General features: G+C 41.7%; 1 protein-coding gene across 1 annotated transcript in view; it reads right to left on the bottom strand.

Annotated features, from left to right (window-relative positions):
* Window positions 1–19,449, bottom strand: part of grm5b (glutamate receptor, metabotropic 5b) — a 58,491-nt gene extending 39,042 nt beyond the window's left edge. The window contains exons 1-6 of the mRNA XM_062386609.1: window positions 19,072–19,449; window positions 18,282–18,507; window positions 18,025–18,200; window positions 17,317–17,431; window positions 8,580–8,654; window positions 7,499–7,673 (exon numbers count right to left, since the gene is read on the bottom strand). Coding sequence (XP_062242593.1) covers window positions 7,499–7,673; window positions 8,580–8,654; window positions 17,317–17,431; window positions 18,025–18,200; window positions 18,282–18,507; window positions 19,072–19,227 — 923 coding nt within the window. The 5' untranslated portion in view covers window positions 19,228–19,449. The remainder of the gene's footprint in view (window positions 1–7,498; window positions 7,674–8,579; window positions 8,655–17,316; window positions 17,432–18,024; window positions 18,201–18,281; window positions 18,508–19,071) is intronic.
* Between the last annotated feature and the right edge of the window lie 4,039 nt (window positions 19,450–23,488).

Raw genomic sequence — 23,488 nt, forward strand, 5'->3', positions numbered from 1 at the left:
CAATACCAGTGAAGGGAAAAGTCGCAAATCTCAGAAACAACAGAAAGTAAATAAAAAGGGAAACCCTTTAGATTCATGTGGGGATTATCACAATGACCATAAAAAGGATTATTGTTTTGTTGTTTTGTGTGCATTGGCGTGAGTCTGTGCTGAACTGCTGACGTAACAATCGGTTTAATCCCGCAGCGTGCTTCCCAGAAAATGAGAAGCAAAATGCAGAACTGAAAGCTCACAACTGCTCAAACAACTCAGTTTGTTGCACTGACACACTGATCCACGCCAGGACAGATGCACAGAATGTTTACACTGGACAACCCGTCTGTCTCCTCTGTCTGTCTGTCTGTCTCCTCCCATCCTCTCTCATTTCCAGCATTTTTCCCCATTGGAGTGCTGTAAGAGGATAAGGCCATTCCCTGGGATTGCAATAAGAGGATGAATATGTGTGTGGAGGTGTGTTTGTGTGTCGGCTATTGACTAAGTGTGTGCGTGTGTTTGTGTATATAAATACACATGCATTTTTGGTATGTTGCATGGTCAGATTTACAACTGAATACAGGTGTTTTTATGTAAACAGTTTCGTACATGTGAGTGTGCATGGGTTAGGGTGTGTGTGTGTGTGTGTGTGTATGTGTGTGTGTGTCCAAAGGTCTGCCCTACATATGGAAACCCTCTTTAATTCCCTCTCAAGAGACTAGGAGAGTTGGAGGAGCATTAGAAATTCTTGAATCTCTGGGTTTTCCTGTTCCCTTACGGCACAGCGATCACTAGTAGTCATTAATCAGCCCGTCTCTTACAGCGGGAACAAAGAGGAAAAAAAGATGAAAAGGACGTGCAGCAGCAGATCTGCCTAATGATAAGAATTTTTGATATTTTTTTTATCAGCCCCACATATGCTGAGTGAGGGAACAGAAGGATTCTATCTAACGGCGTATTGAAGGTTGTATGACTGAAGGAAATTCAACTTAGAATACTTTAAATTCCTTATTATTTAATTATGTTATTTAAACCAATACTGTATATTGAATTGTATGAGCAACATTACCGAAATGTCCGTAACTTATTGCTTTGAAGAGCTATGGCTTTAACAAAGCATTAAAAAAAACATATTATGCTTTAATATAGTGATAACTTGAAATGGCCTCCCCTCCTGATAAAGCCCAGTCCGCTCTGATTGGGCAGCTGGCCCACTCTGTTGTGATTGGTCAACCACTTCCATTGTGTGTAGGAAATGTTGGACTCTAGAAGACCACATGTCTCCTCCAATAAAAAACCCTGCTTATTTCCCCCAAAAGGGATTGTTATAGACAGCATTTGAAATCACTTGATAAAAAACAAAATTCGGGATGAGTTATTTTTGCCTATATATTTGAGATATGAGTATGATTCTCATTGTTTATAACATGAAGATGAAAATATGTATGCAAACAACTCCGTCTTTGAGAAGTTTGAACTGCAGGAAATCTATTGTTCCGGGATCTCTGCAAGTCTCTCTATCTCAGACAACTATTTATAAGCAGACCATCCTGTCAAGTTCCACACAACACCACAGAAAGGACACAACGAAGAAGTAAAAGTGTCAAAGGCAGCTGTGTGTGTGAGGACACAGAAGAAGAAGACTGGGTGGCGACAGAGAGACAGTTTGAGAGTAAACCACCTGTGAGTTGAATAAAGAATTCTTTGACTCTGGGTAGTTTCAGTTCAGCAGGTTTTTGATCGGGAGTCATGGAGGATCTCAGCCAAACTGACAACACAAAATGAAAGTCACGGTAGAGTCCCTATTGGGGTTTAAAGTGTGAAAACAGGAACCGGCTGGCAGAGATCTTGCTTGACACGTTTGACACCAAGGAAAAAACTAACCTGAGTCACTTCTTCATGAAATCCATGGAAAGAACTTGATGCTCTCCACCATATAAAGTCAATAACAGAGAAAAATACTCTAATAAACATACAAAAATGTAACCTAATGAATTTAATTAAATGTTATTTTTTGACATTTCAGTAAAAACAAAAGCCCTAACGTCATGCCTCGGCGTAGAAAGAGAGTCCATGATTTGGTCAAGGGATCGTGACTATAGATTAGACATTTCTATAACAGCCCCCCTTCAGTGGAAATCAACTGTTTAAACATGTCCCCTTGTGCATTCTTGTGTGATAAAACATATTTTGAACGGAATTTACAGTCAAATGCAATGGCTGAGTACTTCCACCTAAACACTGCAGTAAACAAATGCCACTCTGAAAAAACCCTACAACGAAATAAGGTCTCTCATTTGACATTGTTTAAAACAAAGAAAATCAATATGTGGCAGTCAATGTTGATGTTGTGTTTTTTTTTGCTTCATTGTGAAACTCAGAGGACCCAGGTGGTCTGAGCGATCATATCTCAAATGTATCCAAATTATGATGCGTTCATACCTGTACTAAGAGCTAAACCTAACCTATCAAAAGAGCAGGATTCATTTCCATCGATTCAACAATTAAATACCACAAAACAGCTCTTATTTCAATAAAGGATCATTTAAAAAATATTACACAGAATTTCCACTCACAGGCTGGAACGGAAGCTCTTTGTGTCAGTGTGTATTTGTTCGTGCTGTTACAATCCAAAATGCAGCAGTGATTCTTTAATTGGGCTCCTAATGTGAGCGATTTGCTTTTCAGGTCTGACAAGAAGTCTTTTATTATCATATGAATGACACACACAAAAGGAATCTCTCCTCCCCTCACTCATCGTATTTTCCATTCCTCTCCTCTCTGAATCTTCCCTTCCTCCTTTAGCTCTCAGATTCCCTCCTCTGCCTACACCATTTTCTGATCCCCCTCTCGTACTCGTGCAGGTGTGCGATCCGCTCAGCGTCTCTTTCAAAACACATGACAAAGACGGTACAGGTCGCTCTCACATTTTACAACTCAACCGCTCTCTTTCAAATTTCGCACAATTTCGAAACCCCAAGATGGTGTCGTCTTAACAGCTGCGGTGTCTAGTCGGACACTAGGGGGGTCTGACCTCTGGTAAACGATCTGTTCGGGGATCTCCGTTCTCAAACATCACACTCTTTACACTCTGGCACAAGGCAAACAGCTGGAATCAGAGAGAGACACAGTAACAGACGGTGAGAGACGATGAGAATAAGTCACAGATGAGAGGTGCTAAGAAAGAGGTGGGTACAGGAACAGAGAGACTGATAAGGAAGAAGAGTCACAAAGGACTAGAGGGCACAGAGAGGTCGTAAAATATCAGCACAGACAGGTTCAGGCTCCGATATGAAATTCAGTGAAATGACCATTAGAATTCTCAGTAGGCCCATCTTTAAACTGGGCTGAATGTAATGACTGCTGGGCATCAGAAAGCCAGTCACACACTCGTATTGAGATGCACCCCCACATGCACAGAGCCATTCACATAAACACATGCGCATGCGCCGCTTGTCACCCCAGCTGCTCGGCTGGCAGCATCCAAATATGGTCGGGGATATTCCCATGGCAACAGCAGGCAGAAGGGGTGCAGACTTGTGGGGGATGAGAGAGAGAGAGAGAGAGAGAGAGAGAGAGAGAGAGAGAGAGAGAGAGAGAGAGAGAGAGAGAGAGAGAGAGAGAGAGAGAGAGAGAGATTCATTCTGCTTTTGACTTTTGATTCAAACTATTCTCTTTCAGTTCATTCAGCAGCACACACAGAGCATATCTGCCTCTTATGACTACCACAGACTTTTTCTGCCGGGGTGACACATCGGCTGCAACAGAAATGCAACCAAACACCGCTTCAACCATGAGGCTTGCAATAGTTGCCTAGGCCTACATTTGTTCTGACCCGTAACTCAGGTCTCGAAGCCCATCTGAAAAATGTGCATCTACGGGGCGACGGCTGATAAATGAGCCAAGACTCTTTTTCCTGTTCACCATGCAATACAGCAAGTTTCTTTTATCACAGGTTGAACGTTTCTCCAGACAACACACAAAGGTCCCGATGACATTTTGGCTTATCTCTTCTAACATCGTAATGTAGACTATAGGTTTGTCTGGTACAGTGTACACACACACACACACATAAACACACAATCTAAAATCTTTCTGTAATATGTCATTGAGAGGATTATGGATTTGTGAAGACGGCTTTAGACAAGTCAGACAGCATATGTCCATATTTGCCTCAAGCCATTGAGGCATTATCAAAATCTGTGTTGAGAGTAATATACTACAATATGTAGCTAATGGAGTAGCTTCCATGTATGGTTGTTAAACATGGGAGGAGGGATTACAGCATTTTACAAGTGGCGGCTGGAAAACCTACTGTATGTCTTTCATAAATATAAATCTCATCTGAATTAAAAAAGACATTTCATTTGGACACAGAAAAGGTAAAAAGAAGGGAAGGAAATAATTTGTCTTTATAGGTAGATGTGTACGTTCTGGTTGTGATGTGTGTCCCAAGTGGCTTTATGTATTTATCTCAACCCAACTATTCATTAATTGGTCCGTAGCTGCTGGTATCATGAGGAATTATTGGACAGAAACAATCAATACGTCCAAGCTCCAGTTTCAGACACGCTGTGTGTGTTTGTGTGTGTGTGTGTGTGTGTGTGTGTAGATAGCCTAAGGGGCTGATGGGGGCTAGTATTTCTAGAAAAAGAAAAGAAAACTCTAAAACCTTCACTCTACTATATATTCTTGACTGTATGTGTTGCATTAATGTTAATGCGGTATATAAAGAATGCTTTATATTTACTGCAGAAAGTTGGTGAATTGATCAGTTCATTGGAAGTGTAATGTCTAATGTATCTGAGGGCCATTCCAACCCTTCCTTGTTTGGTCTGGACATTCAGACTTTTAAGTTTAGTTTCAACCAAACATACTGAATCAAACTAAACCTCGGTTTGTTTATTTGACAGTGTGAAAACACTTATAAGGATTTTAAACACTTTTGGAGCAGTTGCAGGAAGCTGAGGGAGCACTAAACAAAAGGAGAAGAAAAATAAGTCAAAGCGTCTTGCAGGATTGCTTGGAGTCTTTGCCTCTGACAATATAATGTTTGATAGACGAGGACATTCTTTTTGCTGGAAGTATTTACCTTAATAATATTGCAGTGGCAACGCATTAAAAAAAGACCCCCTTCAAGTCATTACAATAGTAAAAGCCCAGAAATTACGTTTGAGACAATATGGGCCCTTTAAGTATAAGGAGTCACAGCCCACGTAGGGGATGACAACAGGACGTACGCATGTCAATTAAAGTCATATACTTTTTGTCACATAGGAACCCAGCCTAGAAGAGTAAGTGTGTGAGTACAAGAGGTTCCTACTAATTTCTAAAGGTACTTACATTAACTGTCTAACAGGGCAAATTCAAACAGTACAAATTCAGTCTTCAGATCCAGGGAAGTTGCAGTGTTTAATTCGATCTGTTCAAGGTTCTCCAGCCTCAGTAACTGAATAATCTGTTTCATCATCATCTGCATGCTCTCGTGGTAATGGAATTATCCCGGTGTTGAATGAGCATCAGACCAATCAGACTGATAAGAAGTTCCTATTGCAGACCACCAGTGAGTGGGGCGCCCACCCGTGACCATTGCCAATTTAAAACTACGCTTCATTATGATACTGACACTAACAAGGGCAAATATTCAATTAACGGCCCTAATCAAAACAGACTGTCCAGAGAAGGAGCAGTACAGGATGTGCAGCAAGAAAAACCTCAATTTCAACAAGCCATTAGGTTTTATATTCAGCCGGAGAAAACTGTTTTCTTCCCACAAGTGGACAGCCAAATGGTGTGAGAGCTTTAGTACAGTTAAATCCAATTTCACTGTCACAATGTGACAAGTGACCAAAAAGAATTAAGAGAGACTGGTAGGCCTATTAAGATAGTGTTGGATAATTTAATTGAACTGTTGGAACAAGTTAATTTGGCAATTTTCTTCAGTAGTATTCTTGGATATCAGCACAGACTAAATACTGACTATCACTTCATTTGGTAGATAGCGGGAGTGGGAAACATTTTAGGTGCAAGCAGGAGAACAAACTGCAACGGCTGAGCCAAACTTCACAAAAGTTTACCTTAACCTGAAGTATTTTTTTTTTTGATCATGTTTGGTCATTTCCAAGACCCCCAAGCTGTAATTTTACTGTTAACTGTTGGGAGGAGTTTGTTGGAATCGTGTTTAACCTGCTGCTTCTTTTGACCAGATGGTAATGAGCTCAGTTTTATTTGAAAGAGGTAACAATTACCCCCCTGACCCCACTCTCTTACTTAGAGTCGCTACTGTTAACCAATAGGAAAAAATAAAATAACGTAGTTCAGCAACAGGGATGAGATTCCAACAGCAAACTGGGTATCTTAGATTTACCATATAGACTCTGACCACTGACTATTTAATGTTGTAGGAACATATTGTTACATGCACTGTTAGGCACACAATGATCTGTATGGGTTGTTAATAAGTTAGGCTACAACTCATAAACTATATATAAAGATAGACATATTTCTCAAAGACGTGTCATTTGTCATTTAAGGTACTTTTGATAACACTGACACTGCTTTCCGATTGGCTGAGCACATGTATCAGTGGGACCTAAATAACATGGCTCCATCGCAGGATAACAAAGTTGTGACTGTAGTCGACCCAGGTTTGACTTTGTCAGGACAAGATCTCTCTCTGTTTTAGCCCCCCTCTCCCTTATACAGGATAAATCCAGTTAATAGGAGGTACAGGGTATGGTTTAAGATATTACCTCACTCTCAGCAGGACGATGACATTGATGATGATGAAGATGATGATGATGATGACGATGACGGTGATGAAGATGATGAGTAAGATGAGTATGACGACAACAAAAATGATGCTCGCAGCGTTTTCGTTTCAGAGGGGACCACTGGAGGGAGAGTAGAACACAATTGAATAGAATTATAGCTGTGGCATTTTGATGGAAATCACACGACAAAGCCCCCACTCTATTCATTAGAATGTGTCCTCTGCACATTGGCTGGCATAGGTGCTAAAATTATTATTCATCTTATGTTAATTAAAGTCGGCATGGCAACCAAAACTCAAGAGGCTTAGTAGCAACTTTAACACACACACAGATGGAGATAGAAATCCATTTGGATGGTTATTTTTGCAAGTGAATAGTAGGAGGAATTCGTCTTAGTGAGAACAGAAGCTTGATGTGAAAACCACCTCCAAAATTCAAAATAGTGTGTTTCTGTGGCAGTGGAAAGGGCAAAAAAGTCCCCTGCTATAAAGACTAGATTACAGTTTAGTCTATTTTGGAAAAATTAAACACCAGTGTGCCTCTCTGTGTGAATGATTCAATGAACCAGCAGGCTGCACAAACATAGCATGTCCACCCACAAGATACTGAAGTTTCCTGGGTCAACATTTATTTGTTTAGTGTCTGAGTTAATTCAATTTCGGGATGTGTGCAGAATAACATGAGAAGATGAGCAGCATTGTTTGTCAGACACAAGGTTGAAGTCAATGAATTAACTTAGGCGCTCCACTGACCTGCCGATGAGCAGGAACTCTCCCACCAGTCCCTGGCGTCTCATGGCCATGAGGATGTTGCGGACGGTCATGCCTTCACAGAAACAAGCCACCACCCTGGCCTTGGGCAGGTGGGCCCTCAGTCTCTCCAGCAGCCGGTCGAAGCTCTGCTGTCCAGCGTTGCTCCAGATTTTGCCTGGAGAAACATCAAACACAAGAATGGTACTGTGACAATTAAATAATACGCCAAAAAACATGTCATCTCTCAACCTGTCCTTTACAGTGAAATGTCTTAAAGTATTTTTCAGAATCACTCATGTTAGATAAATAGCGACGCTCAGATAGCAGCATGGGAAATGCCTCCGATACTGACAGAAATGCATGGTTGGGTATCGGCGAGTGTACAAATCTCTGTACCAATCTGATACCAAGATTTCAAAGTACATTACTTTCACTAAAATAAAACTGTAATATTCTTTTTCAGCAAATAACTTATTTTGCTGCGATGTACTGCCCTTGGTAAGTACTATCTGTAGAGTATTGAAAAAGTAGAAGGGTTTTTGCAGTAGTGTAGTGTAGCCAGAGCTATCAGCAATTTGGCAATATTTCCAACTGAAAAGTTCCAGTAAAATGCTGCTGTGAAAGGGATGCAAGACCTCAGTTTCGAGGGGGGGCACTACTGTCAATTTCAAGAAGAATTTAAATTAGCTCTTCCATAAAGGGCTAGAAGCATACAGCTGCTCAGGTTTTTGTGCTCTTTAAATGCACTGGTATCTGATTGGTGCTCTAGATCGGCCTTACGCATTATTGAGGGATCGGAATCTGGAAGGGAAAACTGCTAACGGAACATCTCTAGAATAAGATGTAAGAGACAGTAATGAGCAAAGGCTTGACTGACAGCAGTGTTCCTCCGAATGCTGAGAAGCACTTAGCTGTGGGCATGATGCTTCCAGTTGTACATTCACTGCTTCTGTGTATGAGTAACACTTACACGCCTACTCAAATTAGGTCCAGTTTTTTTCTTTCAATTAGAAGTCTTGTAGTTGTTTGGGATAGATTTTATGTTGAATTCACTGACAATATTTCAATATGAGTCTCTTACCAGAATGAGCGATGCAGATGCCCTCCTTGGCTGCCATGTCCTTGAACGCTTCCATCCCACTTTCGCCGTAGTTGCCTGGAAATTAAAAGAAAGGGTAAAGGTGGGGGTGTTTTTTAATAAGTTCAGTTTTGGGGTAGACGAGGAAAAAGCTACTAAGAACATGGACGGTGTATAGTTAGATTCTCCCCCACTTGAATGTAATATTCAGATTTTCAGATACATGCCCACTGCAGTTACTAACCTGCTACTGTACTAATCATGAAAGCTCACATTTATGTCAAAAGGAAGCTTCTCCCCACTGTGGCACCCGTTTCTTCGCCAGAGAAAGTGGGTGACCTGGAATTTATGCTAATGAGGCGCTGTACAGTCTCTGGCAAAGAATATGATAGGATTCCCCTCTTTAGTTTCTCCTCCTCTGCCTTCTATGTCTCTCTTCTTGTTTGATGAAATCACAATCAAACATCTCCTTGTCACGTCCTCTTCTTTTCGGTGTTTGTTTCTCTTTCCTCACTCAATCGATTGATTGATTGATCTGGCTTGTTCCCTCCTGTTTTTATTTACCGTGTGTGTTATCAATAACAGAAAACAGCCTAATTAGACATCATTGAGCTTTGCTCTACTGAGTTTGATAAAGAGAGGGAAGAAGAGGCCAAATGAGAAAAACATTAGGAAAACGGTATAAAGGGATGTGAGATGAAAAGAGGAGAAGAGATGGTGAATCACAGCAGGGGAAGAGGAGGAGGAGAAAAGAGACGCAACGTAGAGGCGATGGCCTAAGAGGTTCCACAATCCCTGACCGCTGCGGCATCACAGTGTGTGTCTGTGTGTGTAGACGGGCCAGTGATGAGTGTGGTCGAGCAAAGTGTAAAGTCCTGTAATTAGTGTCTCAGTGAGAGGGGTGGGAGACAGATGGTACAGAGTGTCCTGCACAAACACACTTACTCTCACACACACACACACACACACACACACACACACACACACACACACACACACACACACACACACACACACACACACACACACACACACACACACACACACACACACACACACACACACACACACACACACACACACACACACACACACACACACACACACACACACACACACACACACACACGATCATACTGTTAACATCGAAAATCGATAAAGCTTGTAATGTACTTCACTCTGGTCTCAACAGGGATTTGTTCGCAAGACACCGCTCTCACATGCTGTAAGCTTGTCATGTGTCTCTTTATCACTTCATTTCTGTGTCTGAATTTCTCAAACACACATCACGCAATCTCTCTCTATGCAACTTAACATTACTGGCACACAATAATACACTTACGCTCGTATCCCTTTCCGAACAAAAGCCCACCTACACACACATATTCATCAGATACAGCGACAACCAAAGCGGAAGACAGGATCTCTCCAGTCTGTCTTCTCTTCCTCTCTGCTGCAGCACAGCAGATTTCCTAATCTCATGACAAATTGCTAAATTCAAATTCAAACCACCGACATTTGAGTTGTTCGAGTTCAGTTCTGCACTGCCTCAATCAAGCGTTTGATCTACTTACGTGACCCCCCCCCCCCCCGTTGTCTCTTGCTGCCACCTCACTGGTGGAGTGGTCAGCACTATTGCCTCACAGCTAGGGTTCCCAGGTAAAAAATAGAAATCTGCCTATGTTGCGTTTGCATGTTACTTCCCACAGTCCAAGTACATGCCTATCCATCAATGGGAATGTGAGTGCTTGTCTGTGTCTCTGTATGTTAGGGCTGCGATGCGCTTGATCAACTCAAGCCCTGCTCTCTCAAAAGGATATGCGGAGTGGATATATTGAATATCGGCTGAAATTTGGTCCATGTCCCTTCCACAAACATGGAGGAGGCAGCCACCAGGGTTTGATCAGAGCACTTTGGCTTCACTTTTGGAAAGAAGCCATGCCGTCTTATATGCTGTCACTTACACATAACTAGTAGCCATTAGATCCAGTTCTACAGTAAACCATCTTCCTTGAACTCTCTTCACTCATTTAGTAACTTTGTTTGTTTCTTTACCTCCCACTGAAACAAACAACAACTGGGAGCTCCACGTTCACAGCTTCTCTGTTTTTCTTCTACTGTTAACCCCTCATCACATTTTTTTTAACCTTTTGTTGCTCTCCCTTTAATCACAATTTTTTAATGAATAATTTCAGTGATAAAACAAATAGGACAAAAACAGCTTAGAATAAACATTTCCGAACAACATTAAAATGTAAAAGGAAAAAAACAAAAACATAGTGCACTGAGTGCCCATCTTGCACTTCTGCCCTCTATTTTTTGATCTCTCCTCATCTTCTTGTTATTCATCTGATGTTTTACAATAAATTAAAATATTAAGTCAAATGTATAACTCAAGTGTCTTGGCAGCAAAACAGACGTAAAAATACATAGAAAGTGGGTGGTTATTTGTTGCTTCTCCTCTTGTTTCCTTCTCTCCACTCTCTCCCTTCCTCCATTACTCCTTTCTTTTTTATTACCATCCTCATCGTCCTGTCATTTTTATCAGGTCTATTACATGCAATTACACCTTCCCCCTCTCTCCCCTCCTCGTCTGCTTCCTCTTTCCATGCGTCATCCCTTCCTTTCACGGCTTCTCCCAGAGAAAAAAACAACACAGTTAAGTTTTAGACACGAGGAAGGAAAAGGGCATCCTCCTTCCCTGTCCTCCTCTTTCCCGTAATCCCTCTCTCTTTCTCTTGTCAACTCTCCACTTCTCCTCAATCCTGACCGATGTCAACACTTCTCTATAGGACATCTTGAGTGTGGCAACAATAAAGCACAGTAAACCATTGAGCAGTATGGTTTACTGACATTTATACTGTTGACACAGTTCAACAAAATAACAGCGGAAATACATGGACACAACCTTCCAACCTTTTCTTATTAGAACTGTCTGAGTATCAATCTTTTTTAACCTTTTAAATCTGCACTGACTGAAGTGGATGATCTTCTGCTGGCTATGGATTCTGAATCGACCTCTGTGCTTCTCTTACTTGATCTGACTCCAGCTTTTGATATCATTGAGGATTTTATACTACCTGCTTGTCAGGCCTGGCTTTCACCTGGATAAAGTCTCACCTTAATCAAGTAATTGGGGATTTGAAATATGGAGTACCCCAGGGCTCAATTTTTGGCCTGTTACAGCTGTCATGGAATTAATTTCACTCATTCATGTCACCGATATTTGACCTTTGTAACATCCATGTTCCATCACTAAAAAAAACGTACAGTCCCCTCAACTCAACCTGCGGATTTGAGTCTGCGCAATAGTGAGTTATCACACCGACTAATTATGTTCAATAAATTAGGAGTCACTCTCAGCTGTAAAATGCCATTACATTTATCTTCATCTTTGAGAGGAAGTATTTGACTTTTTATTAAAGCCCATGTCATATCCACTATCATGGAGGAGGCAATATCTTTGACCTGTAGTGCAAGCAGCCACTAGGTGGAAATCCATTTAGCTTCCTCCCTTTTGGGCAGCTGGTATTTAATCTGTCTTTATATACAGTCTGTGGTCCAGGTTGTCTCTGACTCCCATTCCCTATTTTTTCCTCCATGCCCTGTCTTTTCACTCAGGCTTTCTGTAGAGGACCATCAGCCGTCCTGAGACCTCTCACTCTCCCCCTGACTGCCAATGGCTCATTCCAGAAGTTTTTTATCCATATCTTCATCCTGCAGGAGCCCCAGCCTCCTCCTTGTCCATCTGTATCCCTTGGGATCATGATATCCTCCTTCTCTCTGTCACTTATAGTGTGTTATTCCTTCTCCTGGAGGTTTTGTTATATCGCTACATTTTCACATTTCTATCCCTGGAAGCCATACTGCAGGACTCTAATGTCCTTTAGTAGCTCAGTTCAAACCATTAATTGAGTAATTTTAAACTGAAATACCTTAAGGGATCACTTAACAGCAGGACTTTTAGACTCTCTCTTTTAAATAATCAGCAGTTGGATACATTTTCATATTTTCTTAATATACGTCCGTGCCTATCTTCTCCTGCTTTTGCAGTGAAAATAGCTCCAGGCTACAGACATAATGCTTATTTGCAGTTTTATGGCCATAACCATGGTTCTCTCCGCAAGCGTAGTTCCCCCCCGAGCTCCACTCGCGCTGTGCTTTTATTCTATACTGGGGAAACTCTGAATCTAAAAATAAATTCATGTTTGTATCCAGAAATCTTACTTTCTGAACTTCAAACAAACAAATATTCAGACATTCACATCACCAATGCATCGGTGTGGAAGTGTTCTATGTTATACACCAGTTGTCACCAACCTTTTCGAGCCCAAGGACACTTTTTAATTCCAAACCTAAGATGTGATCTACCACCTTGATATCTTCTAAAAAAATCAGGAGGGTCATATTTATTATTTTTTGTTATTTCTGTTAAAGGCTGAATCTATGTGCATAAATATATTATATAAAAATATCAATTTATATTAACAGCATCTGTTCAATAAACAATATGCCATACACACACAATCAAACTCACAAATATAAATCCTTTGCAGAGTAAATTATATAACAAACAATGGCACTACACATACTGCCAAATGGTAACAGCCTGTTTTACTATGGCACAGCTCAGACAACCCCCCCCCCCCTTTCTAACTTCACAAAAGTCAATAAACTGATTCCTGGAACATGACTTCTGAAGACTGAGCCTGTGCCAGTTTGATCTCGATGAAGTCCTGTGACCCAGACCCATTAAACCACAGAAGAGATCTGGTTTAATGGAGCTCCACCAGACACTGGCCCACGAACCCTCCTAATGAATCTTCACCCTGATGCAACACTGCCAGAGATGACGCCAATTTCTGTCATCCTCCTCTCCCTCATTCAGTATTACTCTCTCCGCACTAACCCTCCCAACACATTCCACTTTCATCTTCCTCAATCTCACTACCACAGTTAAATAAGCAAAGAAATTGTCAGGTTAGAAAAAGAGAGAGAGGGGGATGATGAAATAAAAAGAGGAATGATGGGAATAGAAAGAAATGAAACAGATAATGGAAGAGGGAGGGAATCAGTGGATCCAAAAAGCCGAGACAAACAAAAGAGAGAAATGAGAGTGAGAGTAGAGAGAAGGTTGACATCTTGATTTATTGACAGATTGATCCGTTTATGTTGGTGCCACCTGTCAAATTTCATGTCAATAAAACCAATGAGCTGAAGTGGACTAAACTGAGGGACACAGAGAGAAATGATAGAGGGAGGCGAAAAAAGAGAGAAGAGACACAAAATAGAGGAGGATGATCATCACTATTCTCTTTAGTGAAATAAAAAAAAACTACCGCAGCACATTATGCACACGCTGTGAAGTATACTACATGCAAGCAACATTTGAAGTTAATGATGGGGGGGGGGGGGGAGGATAAGAGAGGAAAATGCTGATGTGGAGCAATGGACAGCTCCATCTTCTCCCTTTACAGCGCCTGGTGAAACAGAGTAGCACTGTTAACTCAGGCCAGTCTCCCTGGGGGGCTCTACAAAGAGTTTATTCTATGATCTATAAGACTGCTTCTCCTCTGCCTGCTGGAGCACAGACATCAATGTGTTGGAATAACGCTATTTCCCCTATGGCTGATAGATCCCATAGATATCAGCTGTATGAGTAGGAAGTCTGTCATAAATTGTAATTTGCTTTTGCACACATTTGCATACACTGTTGATCATCTTACCTCTGGTGAGCTACAATTAATCTTCTATTACCACTATGTTAAAACTATCAGCTAATCTTTCAGTCCAAGTGACAACTGGTCCAATTTGAAGGCTTTAATGTTTGTACCAGATGTGATTACATTTCCTATGGTTGTTCACAATATATTCACAAGCATATCAGACCAACTTGACCATTGACCTTGGAACACCAATGTACTCACACATGAATCAGTTCATGTGTGAGTACAAGTGAAGGTTTTTTCCAAATTTGAAGAAATTCCATCAAGGTGTTCCTGCGAGGCTATGCTTACCGTGTTCTTGAGATATTTCATTCACAGGCAAAATATGTGTTGTATGAGATCACCTTGACCTATTGACCTTGAGGAACCAAGATATTGCATTCACAGGCAAAAACGTGTATTGTCCGGTTACAACGGCCATGACCTTTGACAACCAAACTCTAATCAGGTTAGTTTTGTCCAGCGTTTTCGTCCAAATTTGAAGATATTAGATATCGTGATCACAAGAATGGGACAGGCAGATGGACAACTCAAATCGCTTTTGGGAGGCAGAAAAAAGCACAGTCATGAGCTCGACTGAGACTGTGTTTCTCTCTGGTTTGCAAACATTGCTATTAACTAATGTTTGAGGACTGGATTTTGACGTAATCTCACAACCAGCTGCTCCCATTAAAACATGTGTGACAGCATGACCCTGTTGTTTTGTGTGACTGAGTTTCTACATGTCCATCTCAAACCCTAGAGGAGCACTGGACTGTGCATCGATTTCCAGCACTGCAGCCACAACTGGAAAGAGATACTGTCAAACCCAGAGGGCATGTAATCTGCCGATGAGAGAGTAATACTCACGGTATACTCCCCTCAAATATTATTTCATTATTTCACTGTAATTACTCTGTGATATTACATGTATTATTCAGCTTCTTGAGTATCAGTTTCCATAATCTCCTGCCTCGAGATGCAAAATGTTAATGCAGAGAATTAATGAGTCGCTGTAAACTTAAGCCCCCTCGACCATCTTTCTCAGAATCTGCAGCTCCTGTACACTCTTATCTATCGCTAGCACTACACACACAAACACACACTTGTACTCTGTCTTCTGTGGTTTTCTGGCACTGTAATCATTGCTTTCCCCGTTCTCTCTTTCTCCCACGTCCCTCTCACCCATTTTTTCTTCCTCATTTTTCCTCAATAAACTCTTTATTTCCTCCCTTCCTGCTTCGTAGTCCTCCCTGCCTTCTCCTTGCCTCTCTTTTCTATGCCTTGACTCTGCTCTTCATCACTCCCTCTCTCCATCTCTGTGTTCCTCTCGCTTTCCTCCCATCCCTTCCAAATTTTTTCTCTCTGCCTCCTCCTCCCCCGCCCTCGCTCTCTCTGGCTCTAAGTGTCTGAGAGCAATTGTGTTGTCGGAGGCAGCGGCCGACCTTGATGACCAGTTCCAAGGTCAAACACACCTGTCTGAGCATATAAAAAGACCAATGCTTTCCTGACAAACACACACACAGTGGTACACACACTGACGAGTACTTTCATAAACACTAATGCCTACACGTACACACCCTCTCTGTCTTACTGCTAAGATTAATAGCAGCACAACAGCAAGGCCACATACACACACACACACATATATATTAGTTATATGGAGGTCATTCTCATGAGAAGGCAAAAGTAAATGTCATACAGAAGACAAAAGGTTGTTTCTGATACTATAATGTTAGAGATAATGTATGCAGGGGGATTTTTCTGTAAATCAACATCTAAACATATGTAGACAGATTGCAAATATGGTTTAATACATACGTGAAAAACTGTTGTTAGCAGAGTTTAGTTTGTTTTATTTCAAATCTCTCTCTTGATTTAGTGTGTTTACAGGAATAAATCAATTTTAATCAATTGCCTCAAATATTCTATGTTATTCTACATTTAAATTACTTTTTCAGACATATTTATTATATGTAATTAGATCTCTTGCTGCTTTTTTTACTCATTTTCAAAAATTGTATTATTTTAAATGCTGCAAACGTATCCTTACTTGTGTGGCACATTTCATAACTTAGAAGTCAACAACTGCATCACATTCCGTTTGTTCGTCCTCGTCATACACCCACGTTTAGTTCATTCTCTACACTCATTAGCAAACATCTAGTGCACACACACATACATGAACACCTCTAACACCTCTCACACACTTCATCAATTCAAATGCTGTCCTCAGGCAATGCCAAAGGCATGTGTGTGTTGGAGGTGTTCATGTTCAAGTGTGTTAGAGGTGTTCATGTTCGTGTGTGCGTGTGTGTGTTTATCGCTCTTTATCACACACCAGGTTCAACAAGACAAACGCACAGGCAGGGCATTGTCCTCCACTTCCTGTGGCTGTCACACTGTTTACTGCGGAGGCACCAGTAAAGCAAGTGACTCAACCTGTGAACGAGTGAGTAAGTAAACCTTCATACATCTTTTCCCTGCCTCTTTCATTCTAAAGATACTGGCTCATATTGTTTTGAGTTATAAGACACTTAAGGATGATGACACACAATGCTTCATCTTCCATGATCATGCTCTGTCGCACAATGTCTGCGCGACAATCCCGCTCGTTACAACCGAAATGACTGTGATTTATTTTATATCTCCTATCCTTCCATGAGCTGAAAACGCATCTTTTTTTAAAGCACCTCCCTCTCTGCTACAGTGCAGCACATACCCCTTTCCCTAAACTCCCTTTTTCTTCTTGTCCTTGTCACTGAAAAAGCTTTTCTGACAAATTTAATTTTTTTGTGAAGCAGCGACAGTTTTCTTTTACAACTGGACTTGTGAGAGCAATGAAGGACTTTATACATATAGTGATGCTGCAGATAAAACAGGTCGACAAGAGATCAGTAAAATGAATATGAGGAGCCAAGCCCATCGCACCAAGACAGAGAGAGGAAGAGAGAACAAAATAAGAGGAGAGTTTGCGCAGGCATGTCTGAGCTGAAAAGAGAAGTCCAAAAGACAGACTGTGTGGGTAGCTGTACCTTCAGTGTGAATAGCAGACACGTAGCTCCAGTTGTATCTCTTGACAATGTCCACCATGGCTCTTGCCTGCTGGGCATCTGAAGGCACCACCCGCATAAAGTACTTATAAAGGCTCTGAGACAATGGAAGTAAAATCAATGAAAAGTTGAGTTATCAGGATCTATAATATCATTCATTATAAATCAGTTTCTGGGAAGCACTGGCTCATTTTATATAGTTACAATTAAATTCAGGTTGCAGCAATACAATCTCTCTCTAACAAACTCCCTAAGGCTCATTCATGCTCAACACTTTATGTATATATATGTAGAAGGTAAGGGAATACTCCCATTAATTCTGTATTTGTGCAGGTCTTCTGAAAGCTTTTGGATACGGACATCAAAAACAATGCGTGCCCCGTCGGAAATCATGGGCGCCAGTGTAGGTAGCTAGTGTCTGTGGCCGTTAGTGTTTTTTTGGACAAATGGAAAATGGGCTTAAGAGTTGGTGGGAGACTACAAGTATCTATACGATGTTACTTTGCCTCAACAACCATGGCAACGTAAAAGATGCAGGGAAGTACATGGGCAGTGACGGTTACATCATTTGAAACAGACGTATCTCTCTTCAAACTTAAAGGCAGCACAAATGAGCCTTAAAATATGCATGTGCCTACACCTGCACTGCCAGTATCTGGTAGTAATTTGGTTTAAAGTACATGGCCTCACCTTGTCACTGAGGTCCATACTGGTGGCGGAGTAGGCAATCTGTGGTATGTTGAACAGCTGTAGCAGGTTCTGAACCTGGATGGCCACTGAGCTCGACCCCGGTCCAATCAGCCCCACTATAGGCTTCTTCCCCCGCATCGGAGTGGCAGAGGGGTCAGCGCACTTCATTGTCGGTCCTCCGCCACCTCCCCCTCCCCCACCTCCCCCACCTCCACCACCACCTCCTCCTCCTCCTCCTCCCCAAGAGCCTCCTCCACCCCACTCCTCCGCCTCATCGGAGGAGACAAGCGAATCCCGTATGAACTCGATGCTCTGCTCCAGAGCCACGGCCGAGTGCCAACACGAGTCTCGGATCTCACAGCCAAGGGTGATGTTGGGAAGGATGTGCGGGTCACTGTTGATGCGGTCCAGCGTGTGCATCATGGCCTCCACCCTCTGGATGCCATACTGCTCTCGCACTGCACCACACTTGCGCTCGTGAACCTGCGCAGACAAGATGGAATCAAACAAAATAAAATTGCAACAACATTTAGGTCACAATGTTGTCTATATGCCGACAGTACTGTTAATTGCATTTATTACTCAGACACAAAGATTAAGAGACATTTTTAAAATCAAGATTTTAATGCAGGCTTGCCTTCACTGTTGGACTAGAACTGGTTTTATGTTCACGTGGCTTTCATGTTCAAAGAGAGATTTTCAGTTTGCAATTATCCATAATGAGATGGAAAAACGCTTAAAAGCCAGTGGGGTCAGCTAATGGAGCCTGGCTGTACATGGACTCACAGAGGTACCCATAATAAAAATAGGTTCCCAATAAGCAGAGCAACATTAGGACCACAAATCATCTCCAGTAATGATCCTAATCATTTTAGACATTTTCGGTCTCAACTCTAAGAACTTTAAAAGAGCTTTTCTCAAACCCGGGGCGATGACACGTGAAGGTCAGTGAATCAGAAAATGTACTGTCACAAACACTGAATGCCTATAATTATATCACTCAAAAACAATCCTGCAGATGTTCACAGGCACAAAAACACAAATTACCTTGTCAGCAGGAGGCTGGTGATGGACAGAGAACAAGGCTCCGATGATGATGTCGCCAGATATGTGCGCTACAACCCGCCGTTCATTGGAATGGGCGGAGCCGGCTCGATCGGGTCCAACCCAAATGGACAGAACTAGCAGCAGCCAAAGGGTCATCTTGGTCCCGTAAGGTTAACAGAAGCGCAGCAGATCCCAGAGCAGTTTTATCGTGCAGAGCCGTCACAGGGAATCACGTGTCCGACAAACACTTATCCTCTCCATGGCAGGAGCTCGAGGCACAGAGGAAGTTTTGGGAAATGGTTGATTGTTATATTCCTTCCTCTTCACTATTCTTTCCTTCCTTCGGCTTTCAAGGTGGCACCATCACTGCAATGGCTGAGACAGGAGCAGCAGTGCAACCTGGGAAATTCAAAAGAAAATCTGGGCTAAGTCTCAATGGCTGACATAACCCCCCCAATTAGAAAGCAGTCTCCACAAGAACAGGTGAAAGAGACATGATCACATAAACCTGTGAGCAGAGAAGACGCTATTAGAATTGGACAATCTTAGCTGATGATGGATTATACAAACAAACAAACCACACAGACTCATAAGTTTGACCTATGTTTACTTTTATAAAACCTCTGTCTGGGAACAAATCCTTCTGTCTTAAAGGGATAGTTCACCCAGCCTAAAGGTCCAGCAGAAGTGGAGAAGATAGCGTGGGGCTTATGGACACCAGCGAGCAGTAAGAAGGTTATGTTTATATTTTTCTGTTGTTTTATTACGTTTGAAGCTTTGGTCAGCAGTTGCTTCAATTGTATTGGATTCTGCTCCAATGCTTTTTACCCATGTCGCTCCAGAAGTGTTTCGTGGACTCGAACCCTTCATCCATCCCTCATCAACATAGTGGTGAGTAGATAATGAGTGAATTTTCATTTCTGGGTTAACTATCCCTTTAAGCTTGACACACCTTCAATATAACACTCTTTGGACAAGTGCATTTAAAACTATGACTAAATGTACTTCTACATCAGCTCCAATTTTGACATAGAATTAAACAATACTTTAATTAACTTGGGGGGGCAAACTGCTGCATATGAAATCAGTATAATGGTCATTATACTTTACAACATATTGAGCAGTGATTGTTGTTCTAGATGAAGGTTAATGAGATGAGCGAGGTTCTGGCTCTAGATCAGTGTAATTCATTTACGTATGGAGGTGTTACAAACACTACGCCAGCCGTCTGGCCTTGCCCTCTTCTTCCTGGGGAACGGCTCTAAATCACTGTTACTGAGCACGGCCACCACTGTGTAACAATATTATTAATAACCACACCTATCACACCTCAAAGCTGCAGGGAGGAATCTTTGGTTTTATACAGTAGAAACCATGACACCAACAACGTCACAGAAAACCATTTTTCTTTTTAATTTATTTTTTAAGTCCTTTATGATTCATTTTACAGTTGAAAAGCCATAATGATGATGGTATGTTTTCACCCTTGTCTCTTTGTTTCATGGTTTTTTTGTTTGTTTGTTTGTCGGCAGCCGTATGCAAGAACGCCAGAACAGATTTCCACAGAATTTGGGTTAGGTTGCAATCTGGGTACCATAGAACTGTTTAAAACTTCAATACTGGATTTTGGGTGTTCTAACCAATTTCAGCTCCTTGCATAGCTATCATCACAGTTCAAATTATCCTCCTGACATATTTGTTCTTCCAGCTTTGAGTCCATCACATGTTATATACATAATCAACACCCTCACTCGCTCTCTGTAAATCTTCCGGATATTTGACTCGGGGGTTGACTGGAAAATTTCCGGAAAATCTGTTGAGCCGCTGATCACAGGCCCTCCGGAAAAATGTGTGCAGGAGTCACTGCTCGTCTGAAAGCCTGTTAAGACCACTTCACATCCATCCACAATCAAATTTACCATGTGGTTATAAATTACAGAATTCAGTATGTGCAAACAGTGGTTAAGTAACAGTGAAATATCCCCTTTGCAAAATGTGAGAAGTCAACCACTAAGTAGATGATTCCAACAAATATACAGGCAACAAGATATAACCCAAACATACCGAGTCAACCAAACTCCCTGGAGTACATTTTCAGGTAGCCATCACTGTGCATTAATGGGCGAGCTTTATAATAAGCTTAACCTCAGAAATACACAAATACCTTTACTTGACGGCATTGGAGCAAGGTAATTGACCGTAAACAGCAGGGGAGCTGGGACAGATCAGACGGTAGAGGATGGCATCAACTGCCAATGCAAAACAGGATCAAGGTCGGGACAGTGAGGTCGCTGGTTAGTCGGGTGGGGGGAGGGGGAAGACTGAGAGAACGGAGGAGAAAAAGGTGAAGGTGGGGTGTGGTGTGGTGAAAGTCTAGAAATGGAGGAAAGGGATGGGACATAGCTCGTTGGATGAAGGGACAGAGGGTGGGAGGATGGAGATAGGAAGAGAAGAAAGGAGGACATGAGAGGGGAGAGAAAGAAATGGGGAGTGTATAGAGGGAGCGTAGAGGAAGAGAAACGGAGACAGAGAGAGAGATTAAAGAAAAAGGAGGAGAGTGCGATTAAAAGAAGCATCAGGGGACACAGAGTCTGACTGAAGGTAATTAACATGACAGTGTCAGGATGGTAACAGGACCGACTGCTGCAGCAGGACTGAACAAATCCAACTCACACTCGCTCTGTGTCGCTGATGCTCTTCTGTCTCTTCCTCCCTCTCTATTTATCTGTTCACAGCCTCATGTAAGGATTCAAATATCCTTCTCAAACTCCTCACTCCTTAATATGGGCAGAGATACATCCATCGACTAATTCCAGACATCCGTGTCTGTATGTGGCTCGCATATCTCGAGAAACCATTCATCTTACTATTTGCATTGTTAAGGGCCTGAGGATGTGCAGTGTCAGACTTGGTGCAATATGGCCTCACGATACGGTCAATATTAATTAAAGTCTACTTAACAGGCAAGAGCACTCTGTAATAGGGGAGACTAGGACTCAAAGTAAGTAGCGTTGTTGATCACAAAAACAGAGCGTTCACGACAACGACAACAACAACAACTGATTCTGTGGACTAAGTCCTGCAGCCGGTCTTTGCTTGCTGCAGCTCAACCACTGCAGGTCACCTTTACAGTTTCACAAAGACGTCTGAAAACTGACACTTTCTGAAGTTTGCCTTTCACATACGAAGAACAGTCGGACGTCCTCAAGAAAATATCCAGAGCATTCAGGCGATGGGTGGCGTCTTGGGGAAGCATGCAAGAGGCAGGGTGTATAAATTCAGCTGCAGAAAGCAAAGTGTTTTTGTTTACAGCACGTCAACACCTGCGACTGCATCTATCACCAAATGCTCTGAAATATCTCTACAAGTGGACATCTTTGTTGTTGTCATCTATGTCTACGGCACCCTCTTTTTCATAGGATACATCTGTTCCCGCAGTTTTGCGTCCATCGTGCGTTAGAAACGTCTTCATCGCTTGCTCCTTGTTAATTTTCCAGAAATGGGCTCACTCTGACATTTTACAGACATTAGGGGTCTGGCAGGGAAATTCCAGAGCTTTTGACTCTGCGACTTTGCGTTCTCGCATTCAGCCCAGAAAATACAAGAAAATTGTGCCGATTTCAGACCATATCTGAAATCAGCTTCAGTCAAAAGCACACTGTGCCTCTGTCACACTCCCCCCTCTGTGTCTCTATTGCATTGCGTGGGCTTAACTGTAGATGGGAAAGAAAAAGAAAATCCAATCCTCATTCCCTAAACAAACATCATCTCACACACCATTAGACAGTTATATCTCTAGTTCTATTCAAACTACGCACAGGGGCATTTTAAAACCTTTCACTTCAACTTGTGCACAGAGGTATAAGCACACAACACGGGCAGAGACAAACACTCTACCCTCCTGTCTGTTTTACATTAGTTCAATGACTTTCATTAGTGCTGACACACTGTTTTATGTTTTGAGAAAGCATTTAATTTACTGCTCGTTAAACACACTAAACAATTACAATTTATTAATAAAAGAGAAGAAATCCCTCACACGAAAAAAACGTATTTCCTCTCGCTTGTTCTGCATGACACAGATATTTGTGTTTGTAACACAGACTGTATTACGATGGCCCTAACAGTAAAGCCAAAGTCGGTTTGTTTATTTTAAACATCCCTAATTATTTACTTTTTTTTAAATATCTCAGTGCCATTAGGAACTGTTCCTCGGAGGAATGAACATCATGAAGACTATAGGAGACACCAACATTATTATGACGATAAATGGCACTTTATTATTTCTTTCAAGTTTAAAGACAGATTTTTGCTCATCAGTGAAGGTTGTGGTTTTAAAATCGACAACAGAAAAACATTTTACAAATCTGAGGTCGATTAAAAGTGCGTTATACCTCCTCAATGTGCAAAATGCATT

Source organism: Platichthys flesus, chromosome 4, assembly GCF_949316205.1.
Source record: "Platichthys flesus chromosome 4, fPlaFle2.1, whole genome shotgun sequence".
NCBI lineage: Eukaryota > Metazoa > Chordata > Actinopteri > Pleuronectiformes > Pleuronectidae > Platichthys > Platichthys flesus.